We start from the raw sequence: 12,705 nt of genomic DNA, 5'->3' as shown, positions 1-12,705 counted from the left end.
CCTGCTGAAACTGAGCTGATGAAAGCTCTTGTCTGAGTAGGGAGTGTCTCCTTTTGATGACTCATGTATAAGCTGGCTTCATACCACAGCAACAGAACAGTAACATTTAAATATTCTTACCGGCAATGAGTAGAGGAGTACTGCTACAAACAAGACGAAAATCAGCAAGATGATAAGGCCTATAAAGAGCCACTTAAACCTGCGCCACACAATAAATTTCATTGTCTTGCAGGGATTTGTAAACCAAAGGAAGGAAGTATCTGGTCGGCTGCATTTTGAAAGAAAGGAATATTACTCATACTATAAAACCAGAGAATACTTAAGCTTGAGAGTATTAACACATTAAAACTGTGGTTTGGAGGCTGAGGAAAGCAGAGGTAGTTCTGTAACGTAAGATAGCAGTTTCAGTAAAAGTGCCATCAGTGCTGAAACCAGCTTGCATTTTATCCTGTGCTTGCAAAAGGAAACAAGACTGGCGGTTACAAATGGAGTTTTGTAAAGGTTAATTTATGTCTAATAGATCCTTTACTGCACGCGGATTTTGTCAAGAATGTCACAGTGGCTAGATATTATGTTTCTCAAGCCAGTGAGAGGAAAATATCTTACTTTGGTAGGTCTAGTTTGGGGTTCATGTTGGGTTCATCTCTTCCTTTACCAGCTGGCCTTTCCTCAGCTTCTTTTTCATTGACAACTTCCAGTGTCATTTCCACTTTACCCTTCAGAAAACGTGTAGCATGAGACAAGAGTCTTAATGGGACAGCACTAGTAGTACTTGTTTGGTACTTATGCAGCAGAGTTTGGCATCAGCTCATTGTGTGCATCTGTGTGCTTTCCACTTCCTTCTCGAAATACACCTATTTGTGCACTATGGCAGTGTCGCAACACAGATCAGAGAGTGACAAATAGGAAAAAACAAACCTCGGCAGTTCTGTTTTAAGCTATACATTCTTTTTTTTTCCAATTTAGCAAAACAAAACCAGTTCTTCTGTTCTTCAAGAGCAAATCAAAAAACAATTCTTCTCTTTCAAGAACAACCCAAGAACTGCATCTTTTCCAAGTGACTAAGCATCTCATTTTTTATATTACTGTGGCTGACAGATGTTTCTGAATATCTTTCCTTTTTTTAAATTCCTGAAGTTTAAAGACAAAACCATTAGAAAGAAGACGCAGGCAGATCAGCAATGCTTAGTGTTCTAGCAAATGATAAATATGCATTTGTATTCTTCATAGAACAGGTTAAAATAAATGCTTTAGGTCTTCTGATTGCCCTCCTAATCACGAAGTTAGTCTGGGCTCTCAGTATATAAGTGATATTTGTTGTGTACAAAAATGCTTTGGATTTAACATTTTTTCTTTAGTCCTTGATGGTTTTAGGATGTCTCGTGTTTAAGCAATAACATGATAAATTCATTCACACAGTAACTCTCTTGGCTGCTTTGGAGAGAAAACTTGACTCAACTTGGTGCCAGAGTCCTTCATGTGAAACAGTTAAAAACAAAATAAATAAATTCAAGTATTTAACTCATACTTTAAAGCAAAAAACTATTGATAGGGCAAAATTCCTGAACACGGAGCATGGAATAATCTATTTACTCTTCCTCTGTCTTATCTACTGAAAGTTAACAGCCAAGTGGGGGACTCTTTACAGTCTGTCTTTATAATCTGAAAAGCAAGGTGAGCACATTTTAAATAAGGTAATAATCATACCGCTAAAATACGGGAGCCATCCTTTTCAACATAACATGGCCACCATCCTTTCATGGATTTCTGTTCAAAGAGAGAGGCAGTCCTGGGAGCCTTCTGAGAACACTCTGCCTTGTATTCTGGAATCATGTCAATGTTGCACTTCTCTGGAACTTTTGCTGGAATGATTGTTTTATGCAAATCAAGTTCCACAAACCCTAGGAGATGCATAAAAAAATAAACAGTGCATAACACACCCAGCCATACAGCATGGTGGTTCAGCATCAACCTGTCCTATCTCTAAACACGTTATACAGGAAAAACAATCAACAAGCGTATCACATTCTTGTTTGTCTGAGGATGTTTTGAGGATGTTTAAGCCCATCTGGCTGGTGTTGAAAGCACTAGTGTTGATAAACTGGACTTAGCAAGGTCTCCTGCCTTTTTTTTTTAATGCAAGATCACTTGACTTTTAATAGAGGCTTTTTTTCCCCCCACACCTAAACAGAAGATAACCAAATACTAATGTAATTTTTGATAGTTAAATGCTGATTTAGCTATACTGTAACGATGGCTATAAATTGTTTGGTTTCAGATTTTGAAGCCTATATGGTTTGCATGTAAGCTAAAGACTTTGGAGCTCTCCTAATACCGGGCAGAGAATCTTCTGCAGAGCAATATCTATACAAAAAGTAGGTATTAATGATGGTGTGAAGTCGAATTAATAATGGTAAATTCTAGGTTAATGGTAAATTAACAATGGTTAATTAGGTTAAGATGGCTCTAACCTAAATTACAGCCTTACGTCAATACTCTCACTTAGAACTGAAGTACTCATCTTAAGTAATTTCACTTAAAGAAAGAAGCAATTTATGCCTCTATGCACATTATCATTTAATGCACTCTGTGATAGGGCTTACCTGAATGAAAAGTATCTTGGTTTACCTGCAAGCAGGCCTGTACTTAGTGAATAGTCACCCAGTCATACCCTGTGGGAAAGCATGAGTGTATTTCCATGCTCAGGGGCTCCCTTTGTAAACACAATCTTTATGTGACAGTTTGATGCAATATTGTTCATTTTTGCATCTTACTTTGAGACAACAGTAATTCTTTTCTTAGAAGTCTTACCCAGATAGTCATCCAAGGAGAACTTGTCATTATCCCATATTTGAATGATCAGTTTGGGTGGGATTCTGAACTCTGTCTTGTCGAGACTCCAAAAATGTTCCTAAGATTTTAAAAAAACAAAACCCAAGCACTTTTTAAATTACTGATGAATATTCAAAGCTGTGGTCTGTTTGTACTTGTGAATTCCGGGGGTCAGGAAGTACTAAGGATCTAATCTTGCCCTCGCTAAGAGGAGACTGCTGTTGTTGCCAGTGTGTTTTTCCTGGCTCAAAGGCAAAATTGAATCTGTTTGCAATAGTGGTTTGAGAGAAGTATGCAGAACTGAGCCAAACTGTTTCTTTCAATGTGTAGGTACAAAATTACCAGACTAATTACAATCTGTGTTCTAAGCAGTGAAACCTTTAGAAATATTTACCTTTTTGGAAACTATGCAGAGTTGCTCCGCTGGGAGATAGTCAAAAGGGAAAACAAACCTCCAGTTAAAGTTCCCTTCACCATCCAATGATCGGTAGTGAACATCTGTCTTCTGCTTATTTTCTTCATTACCAGGCATCCATCTGAAAATACAGAGAGATGTGTCTGGTGTTTGCAGTGAGATTACACTGGAGCTTGTTTGTATCGTAACCATGTCATTAAGTGGTTGCAAACAAGCTGTAAGAGTTGCTCACAGAGGACTGGTGTGCCTCTCACACCTTCTGTTTGGGTCCAGTTTGGCACTGGAAATAGGAACATCTGAACTGAACTTCCCATCTGGTAAGACCAGTACTGTATCTGTAGCGAGTTGTTGGCAGAGTTTATTTATTTCATTTTTTTTAGGAGAAATTAGATCAATAGCCTAGTAGTGTATTTCTCTGATTTCTGTTGAATTTTTTACATGAAGACTATGAAATGTAAAAAAGTAAGAATCCAGGTTATGCAGCACCAAAGCTAACTCAGTGTCTTTTCAGTGGCTTCCCATCTCAGGAGGTGAACTTCTGGGATCTTTCACTGCACAGTACCTGGTCACGCTTTATCTCATAATACTTCTGTACTTCTCCGAGGTTAGCACTCTTTCAGAGGCTCTAGTGTGCATTGACTTGGCTGAGCCAAATAATCTTTGGAACCCATGGTCTAGGCATTCCCAGGGCATTCTGAATGTCATTCATTTGTAAGTGTTACATGACAGGGTGCTCTTACCCCTTCACGTAAATGTCACTCATTTCTTCCCCCGTGATGCTCTTTTCATCCAGAATGACATCTTTGGTGTTCCAGACAATCACCCGCAAGATGTACCTAAGAGAGAAGGTGTTTGGACAAAGAGAATTGAAGTGCCTTTGCCAGGGCTGCCGGATGGCGTGTAGTCTGTATAATGATACTCACTTCTTGGCTTTTCGAGGAGTGATGTTGAAGGGAGGACCTGGCGGTCCTAAGCTTTTGGGGAAAACATCAACCCACATCTGGAGCTTTCCCTGTAGCAGTGGAGAAGTTAGATGAGGGATTGTTTCTTGCATACAGGTTTGCCATGGTAATTCCGTAGAACTCTCGTTGACAAGCTTAGTACTAATTTTAACCACAGAGCAGAGCTCACTCATGCTACCGATGTCAGAACTTCTACAGACTTTGGATAGGAACAAGCCCAGTGCCTCATGTTATACAAAGCTTCTTCAAACGAACAATGCCGGGAATTCAGGTGCCTTAAATAGTTCTCATCCTGTAGGTCCAAGTTTCTGGTCTCTCAAAGGTGGTATTAAGTACAGTGTCGTATGTGTGGCTGATAGACTGTAGCTGGTGGCCTACCCAGTGCAGATGACCAGTCCCCTTAAGCAGACTGAAGTTAAGGCAGCCTCTGCAGATTTTATACTCTGTTTCAAATGCAAGCTGCTTTATTTTTGCTGATAAGTTTTCTGCTTGCTGCAGAAACTTCCTTAAAAAGACAGCCACTGGTGAGTTAGTAAATGCCGGTAAACAAATGTTAGCCTTTGTTCCTCTCTAACACAGAGGGATGATATACGACTGTGTTTAAACTAGCACCTGTGGACATTGTAGAGAAATGACAAGTTCGGTCTGATTTGTTGGATGTAGCCAGGAAGCTCTTGAGCCAGGCTGTCTCCTTTACTGTTGGTAAGGTGTTTATGTCAGTAACAAAATAATAAAAAAATCTTTGCCCACTTCCACCTGTCAGTGTTTAAGGTGTCATTTGGAGGTCTTAATGGCAAAACATAACTGCATTTTGTTATGTTTCTAGAGTAACCTGCTTTTGTTTCTCAGCTGAGTAATAGTAATTTGTAGCCCTCTTCCCCTCGAGTGATACCACCCCATTGACAATGTGATAGAAATGCAGGGATGTTCCATTTCTGAATTCAGGAAACAAGAAAACTGGTTCATAGTACCTGGGAGATGTTGGGCTGGAAGGTGCTATATAAGGTCCTTGTCTCCACATGTTCAGGTACCAAACCCTGGGTTCTGAGGATATGAAGGGCTAGCCGCTCTTCAGCTGGACCAAGATGCTGATGCAAAATTTTGTTAGCCTCTGAAGTAAAAGAAAGCGAGAAAGAATGGGGGCTCATGAACCAGAATTTTCATTTGAACTTTTTTAAAAATGTAAAACCAAATATTTAAAATTGAGCAGCTAACTGAGCTGAACATTAAAAAAAAAATCAAAGATTTTTTCTAGTTTTCCATAAATATCTGAAAAGTTTATATTTGTATCAATATGAACTTAAGTCAGAAATATAAAATAAATGAACAAACTCACCAAATTCATCCAAAGTATAGTCTCGTCCCCCGTAGTTAATCTTCCTGCCATTCTCAGAGAGGACAGGAGGAGCATAGCCTTTAAACCTGGCTACATTTTGCAGTAACTGGGTTGGTTTTAGTTGATCACGCCAGGTGTTCACACCTGAACTTTTAGGAAAGCAGCAGAAACACATCCTAAATTCATTCACCATTCAGGGCATTTACATGTCGCATAAAATACATTTATTAAACTAATTCAGAAAGGGCAGCACTGTGACTGCCTAGACTGAGGCCACTTGAGTTTGATACAGTGACATAATTCTGTACTAGCTCAATTACCTTCCAAGCCAGAATGCCTTTTTCTTTACCTATCAAAGTAATTTACTCTAACAGAGGCTTTCTTATTTATTTCCATGAGTAGTTGTGTGGCCTCTTATTTATTTTCTTGTTGCGTGTGTGGCCTCTGGACAGAAATAACACACATTACCATATAAAGAGAATATTAATATGTTTGACATCATGGTTTTCAGTCAAGGCTCTTCTGAAGACTTTGCAGCTTAACTTGGAATTCAGATGGTAGAGTGAGCACAAGAACCATGAGAAACCATAGTATTGTTTTTTAACCGTATAATTATGATGAAGGAAGCCCAGATTTTTAACAGAGACTGTGTACTAGGTCTTACAGATAAACATTTTAAATAGCTGAAATGACTTACATGCAATACTGCTGTGGGATGCCACAGTGAGATCCATAGCGAGAAAGGAATCTGTTCTCAAGATCAATTATGGTTTCACCCACTTTTTCATCACGAGTCAATGTGTCATAGTCATAGACTGAAATTTTCAGATCCTTTTCTTGGGGCAAGAAGCAGCTGAGTTCATACATTCTAAACACAAAAACATCCTGTTAATGCTATTGCTCTTTTGAGCGATACTTCTTATTTTTAAACTTAAAAAAAACTCCACAAACCTTAACACTCCCACTCTTTAGTTTATTCTTGAACAAAGCCCTTACAAGATATTAAAGGGATGCTTCCAGTGCTGATAAGTCTAACAGCAATTACCACTCCTGCTCCAATTTCCATTTGCGCTTATTAATAATGCCGTTTGTACTCTGTGGATATTACAGCCTTTCTTTCTGCACAGTCTATTACTTAGATGTTTTCTGTGCCACAGCTTGGATTGGAATTGAAAAGGAAATTGGTGTGGCGCTGCCAGCCACTCTGTATAAAGGATGGTTGTTCAATCCATAGTTTCTGTATGATTAGAAATTTTAATTTTTTTTTTTACCACAATTCACAGTTTGAGCCTTAAAAAATACAGTCCAAATGTTTAGCTTCTATGACTAGATGGGATTATTTTGTCATCTAACTGTCCCACACAAAACACACTGTAGATTTTTGTCAAATTAATTCTCAGGCTTTACTTTCAAGGTGGTGCAGCCTCATGGTTTCTACTGCTGCTGAATCCATTATCCTCGAGGTCAAATATTCCATGTTTAATTATTCTCTGCATCTTTTTGTTGTTGTTTTATTTCTAGTCTAACTTTTAAACCTTGACTTCCAGAATAATTCTGGAAAAACTTGGAATTTTGAAGGTACTTTGTGCCTGTAATCAAGTCTTTTGCTGTCTATTTCTTTGCATAATCTCAACAATTGTAATCCTGTAGCAAAGGATTTCAAAGCAAAGGATGTTTCCCAAAGTCTTTATAATGCTTCTAGTCCTCTTTCTAACTTCTTAATTTATCAAAATCCTCCTCTAACTCTGGACATCAGACCAGACCCAAAATTTCATTAGCAATTATAAAGATGATATAACTTCTCCATTCCTAGTTAGTATATTTCTAGACATATATTTCGGATATCATTAGCCTTTGAAGGAATCACCAGTGTACTGGAAATACATGTTGAGCTCATCATGACATCCAAGCAGTTTTCAGAGTTACAACTTCTTCCGTATTCTACAAGCGTATTTTGTTATTCTTGTATGCGTAACACAGGGTGTTTTTAAACTATACACATTGTTTGACTTTGTACAGTTTACCCATGTGATACAGAATAGCCAAACACCTGTGGTGTCTAATGATTCAAAAGGGAAATGGCTTATGCAACTTTACATTTAACTGTCAGTATACAACTATGAACAGACCACTGGATATTTCAAATAATGGTTTATCTTAAAAATTAGGAAACCATTCTAAAATGCAATAAATTGAAAATACAAAGAAGTTCATTACCTGCCAAAAATTGGGTTGAGGGTATTAGGCACATAATTATCTCGGTCTTCAATTACTTTTTTACTGAGGGATATTTTTATATAAGGATCACACTATGTAAAAGAAGAAAAAAAATTGTTAAATAATTATCAAGACTAACTTTATTTAAAATATACTACAGCGGAGTTAGCTCACACACATTCCAAAAGCAAAAGGTCTCACCAGCCCATTGTTGTCCTGGGGCTGAAGCTGCAAAGCTCGAACAATATAAATCCGCACAATACACTCCTGAGGTCCACTGTCTGGTAGCTCACGGAACTGGCGAGGAGGAGCTGGAATAGTGGGATCATCTGGTAATGCATAGATTTTAAAGGATCCCTAAAAAATAATATAAAGACTCCATCAAGATACATGTAGAAAAGTCACTCTGCTAGGTTTGTTTTTTCCTTATCCTACACATGCACACTCAGTTTTATATAGGAATAGCAGAACTGTAGTCTGATCCATTGTCTTTTGCCTTACTTTAGTAGGTTTTGGATAAGAATTACTACAAAGGCAAGGTTATATCCTTAGCCAATTTAAATCAATACAGCCCTTTGGATTTCCTCACAATTATTCAGTTGACTCCAGCTGAGAAAATGTAACACATACGTCATTTATTTCCCACTCCAAAAGCATCATTTAATGTTTGGGGGTTTTGTTTGGTGGGGTGTTTCTGTTTGGGGTTTTTTTGCATATAATGTTAATATTATTTTTCTCTTTAAAAAGTCATAGACTGAGTCACAGAAATAATACAAAATACCTTTTGAAAATTCTTTCTATAAATGTACTTTGCAGGTAAGTAAATGAACATCTGCAGGTGAAACTTCAGCCCTGCTGAGGAGGTTCTGGGAAGGTTCTCTTCCACAGGCTCCAGGGAAGAGCACATGCACAGGAATGATACTTCTTTTGAATTAATGTGTATCACATTTAGTGTGAGCAATGCATAGCTGTACTTTCTTTGAAGAAGAAGAAGGGCCTGTACCTGTAGATCAGTGAGCATCTGTTGCCCCTGTTAATGCATGCATCCATATTTAAGCTGAAATGCTTTCACGTAGACTTACTTCAACAATAACCGCTTACATACAAAATACTGCATCTAGCACTTGGTTGGTGCCCGTTATTTAAAATTTTACCTTGAATTCCCCAACCACTGATGGATCATCATAGTCCTCAGATTTGCCCCTGTATAGCTTAAATGTATCACAGAAGTCTGTTAAGCTGTTAAATTCAGGTACTTTTTCCAATTCACAGTTGTACACCTTAAAAAAAAAAAAAAGAAAATGAAAAAAGTGCAGTTTAGAAATTATCATACATATCAGCTCCACCACTGTGGCACTGCAAAGCGTAGTTTACGTTTGATGCAGTATCTTAAGGAACTAATGCCTTTGGAACTATTTTTGTTTTTACAATGAAGTGGAAGCAAATGGAATGTTTGGAGAACATGCTATCAAGCTTTACTCAGGCCTTGTTAAAAACAGAGTAAATAGCTTTTCACAAGCTTATCTTTACTTTTTCTTCATTAGCTGTGTTACATGAAAGTGGTCTGGCTTCAACTTTTAACCAACAGACAGTAAAAGTACTGATTGATCCTATCTGTTCATTCTTCCTCAATGTGTGTGTGTAATTAGGATCTGCCTGGCACCCAGAGGAGTCAGGAGTAAAATTCTGTTTGACTGAAGGTTAGGTTAAACCCTTAATACAGCCATCTCTTAGTAAATGTGGTTAACTACAAAAGAAGCAAAGATACAGTCTTAAAACCTTCATTTTACCACATGAATTAGCAGTGGACCTTCACAGGAAAGCACATACAATTAAATTTTGAAGCACATTTAAAAAAACCACAGGGCACAGCTCTGACCAGGTGTTGGGCCTGTAAACACTGAGCTATGTTAATTTCTTTTATACTGAACAATACCTTTAAAGTGTCATATCCTTTTTTAATATACTGTCCACATTTTTCATGTTCTCCTATTGAAGCATAAAATTTGCTCCACCAATCAACAATTTCTTCCTCCTTCAAGAAAAACAGATTAAAAAAGTCTTTTATTGGGAGATAAAGACTCTTTTATATCAGGCTGTACAGCAGAAACAACGAACAATTAAGCATACTAAAAGTACACTCTAAAACTTAACAGTTAAATTCACCTGAATGAGAATTAGAATGTAAATATTATGGCTAAAAAGGTGGGATTTCTTTTACCCAGGCTTAGATATCTAGTCTATAATCCAGCTGTGTTGATAGTCAACAGCCAGCCATTTCCAAGCAAGAATTAGTTACTGGTATCTGACTGACTGCCAGAGGTGGGTATTTCTCTCCATCTTCTGGCAGTGCCACAGAGCCTAGCAACCTAAGTTCTAGATCACTTCAGTCAGAGGAAGTGAATTTACACTTAGTCGGTGCAGTTATCCTTTAGCTGTTAAGGAAAACCACCGTCATACCCGGTATTCATTACAAGAACTGCATGACTGTAAAAACTACAGTTGAAAATTTTTTCCTGAAGGATAAATATGCTAATTCAGCATTCCCATTTATTTCAAAACTGCGGCCATAGAATACCACTGGCACAGACACGTACATCATCACGCACTAAAGGCATCCATCACACGCATCACTCCACTAAAAGCAGTGGAGATTGTACTGTGACAGAATCTTGCAGTTGCAGATCTACCTTAATGTTTACCAAGTGCAGTTGAAAAGAAGGACCAGTAAGTCTTGCCCTCTTAAAAAAAAGTGTCACTGAGCTTCATGAAACCCTAGATGCTAGCAATCAGTATGTTAATGCTAATACAGTATTTCTGTGGGGTTTTAAAAATATTTTTATTTATTTAAGTCTGATAATCACTTTGTCCAGCAGAGTGCTTTTTCCTGTATTTATCCTGGGGATTGCATAATATAATTATTTGCCCCTGAAAACATACTTCAGTTGCTAATGAATAGTATTCGTTCACTGTGAATGGACAGAATGAATAGTATTCACTCACTGTGTAAATTCGAAAAAACCTTTAAGATTGTTTGGATTTAAAGAAAGCCTTAAAGTATTATACAGATCATTAAATGCGAGGTGGGTTTTTTTTTAATATCTAGGGGTTATTATTTCAGTCTTGCACCCTTTCCCTGAATTTACCATTTTACAAGCTGATTTTTTGCTTTATGTAAAACATTTTCAGAGTTTACTATTCTCATCCATATGCTTAAAATGCTAATTTAAGAGGAGGTACTGATACACTGATTTTCAATTGGAGATGAGTAGATTTTTAAATGTAGATTACATTACCTTTTCCGTAAGCTGCTCGTGAGGATCAATTCATAAAGAAAGAGCAAAATAAAAACAATGGTAAGGGTATGATTTGTAGAATTTTATACAGTTAAATAGGCTTCAGACGTTTAGGGGGTTGTATATAGTATGTATGTACAGTAAGTTACATCAATAATTTATAAATACTTTGGAAGAATATACAGACACTGTGCATTTAACTATTTTTTTCTTTTTGCTGCTGTCAGTATGTCCTAGATATTAAACTGGAGAATATATATAAAAATCATAAAAAGCAAGTTTTCAGGACTGTAAGACATTATCAACCTGTGCTTTGTTCTTCACATAACAAAGCAAAACTGAGAGAAGCTTGGTTTTCTCATTGTACCATTGCAGTGTGACACTCTGGATACTATTTATTGATTTCTGTAGTAGCATCGTGCCCTGCTTTCATCTGTGGCTGCAGACAGCACTGAATCTGATTCATTTCAGATGAAAAACGTTTTTAAGAGCACTTGAAAAATTGAATCTATTTATTTCATAGATTCTTTTCCAAACAAATTTCACATACGTAAAATTCAAGTGATTTTTTGCCCTTTTTGAATATTTACTTCTTTCGAAAACAATATGCTAATGTTCAACAGCCTTTTCCTTCTATTATCATTTTTCAGTTGTTTACAGGCTGTGGAGTTTCAGGAGTCTGAAAAAAACAGTGAAGAATTACAAAGTACAGTAACAACCAGTATATGTGTCTATAGATTTACCCGTATAAGCGTAACAACAATCTGCACAGTCCAAAATGCTTCACCTGTTAAATCACAGGTACTGTAATTGTGACCCAGTAGTCCATTAAGAGCAAGCATCGTGCATCCCATTTGGAAGCCATGATTCGCAAGTGTGATTGGTGCTAGTGTTTATATATCATACCTTGTGTTTTCATTTAAAGGCTTAATCCATAAACATTTGTGCAAAGGGGAAGAAATGTGCAGAACATTTTATGAATACAAGCCAAGTGCATCAGTAGGTCAGGACACGACTGGTATATCATACTTTTTTTTTTCATTGCCATTTGTTTCCAGTAAGTAATTACCTTGCTGGGATGTTCAGGTCTACTGTATTTTAGCAGTTTTCAAATCAGAAATACAGCACAAGTTTTTTTTTCACCTTTGCATGGGACTGTCAGCTTCTCTAAAAGCAGTTGGAGTGATTTATTCTCAGAAACCATATCATCAGTGATTTGCAAAACTTAAAGGCAGAATTCATTAGGGAATTCTGAATACTTTGCCATATTTAAATTTGACTTTAAACACTGGTTTGTAATGTTGACAACGTGAAGGGTAGCTTGTATAGCTATGCAGTAATAATTTAAGCACCCAATTTAAATCCTTTTCACAAAGTACTTTGTGTAGAACTGAGTTTTTCATCAAAACATAATGTTGGAAGAGTTTAAATTAGGATTTGTGGGTTTGGCTTTTTTCCCCCTCGATATACCTTCAGATGTCACTTCCAATAATGCACTTGTTAGCTTTGTGAAGAAGAAGTTAAGAAGAAAAAGAAATCAAAACCTTAAGACCTTCTTTAAAAATTCCCAAAGCAAATCATGAGTTTTCAATATTTGGATATTATTATTACTAAAACTGCTAAGCAGGATGTGCTCACGGAATGCCG

The 12,705-nt window shown here is 37.1% G+C and overlaps 1 protein-coding gene across 1 annotated transcript in view; it reads right to left on the bottom strand.

Annotated features, from left to right (window-relative positions):
• Positions 1–12,705, bottom strand: part of MYOF (myoferlin) — a 70,615-nt gene that overhangs the window by 603 nt on the left and 57,307 nt on the right. Inside the window, exons 40-54 of the mRNA XM_010141953.1 lie at positions 11,059–11,070; positions 9,699–9,797; positions 8,917–9,042; positions 7,964–8,119; positions 7,763–7,854; positions 6,243–6,413; positions 5,546–5,694; positions 5,181–5,320; positions 4,171–4,259; positions 3,988–4,083; positions 3,227–3,368; positions 2,812–2,911; positions 1,708–1,901; positions 607–716; positions 121–268 (exon numbers count right to left, since the gene is read on the bottom strand). Of these exons, the coding sequence (XP_010140255.1) occupies positions 121–268; positions 607–716; positions 1,708–1,901; positions 2,812–2,911; positions 3,227–3,368; positions 3,988–4,083; positions 4,171–4,259; positions 5,181–5,320; positions 5,546–5,694; positions 6,243–6,413; positions 7,763–7,854; positions 7,964–8,119; positions 8,917–9,042; positions 9,699–9,797; positions 11,059–11,070 (1,824 nt within the window). The remainder of the gene's footprint in view (positions 1–120; positions 269–606; positions 717–1,707; positions 1,902–2,811; positions 2,912–3,226; positions 3,369–3,987; positions 4,084–4,170; positions 4,260–5,180; positions 5,321–5,545; positions 5,695–6,242; positions 6,414–7,762; positions 7,855–7,963; positions 8,120–8,916; positions 9,043–9,698; positions 9,798–11,058; positions 11,071–12,705) is intronic.

This window comes from Buceros rhinoceros, unplaced genomic scaffold (genome assembly GCF_000710305.1).
Source record: "Buceros rhinoceros silvestris isolate BGI_N320 unplaced genomic scaffold, ASM71030v1 scaffold13390, whole genome shotgun sequence".
In the NCBI taxonomy this organism is placed as follows: Eukaryota; Metazoa; Chordata; class Aves; order Bucerotiformes; family Bucerotidae; genus Buceros; species Buceros rhinoceros.
This window is presented reverse-complemented; position numbering and strand designations above follow the sequence as displayed.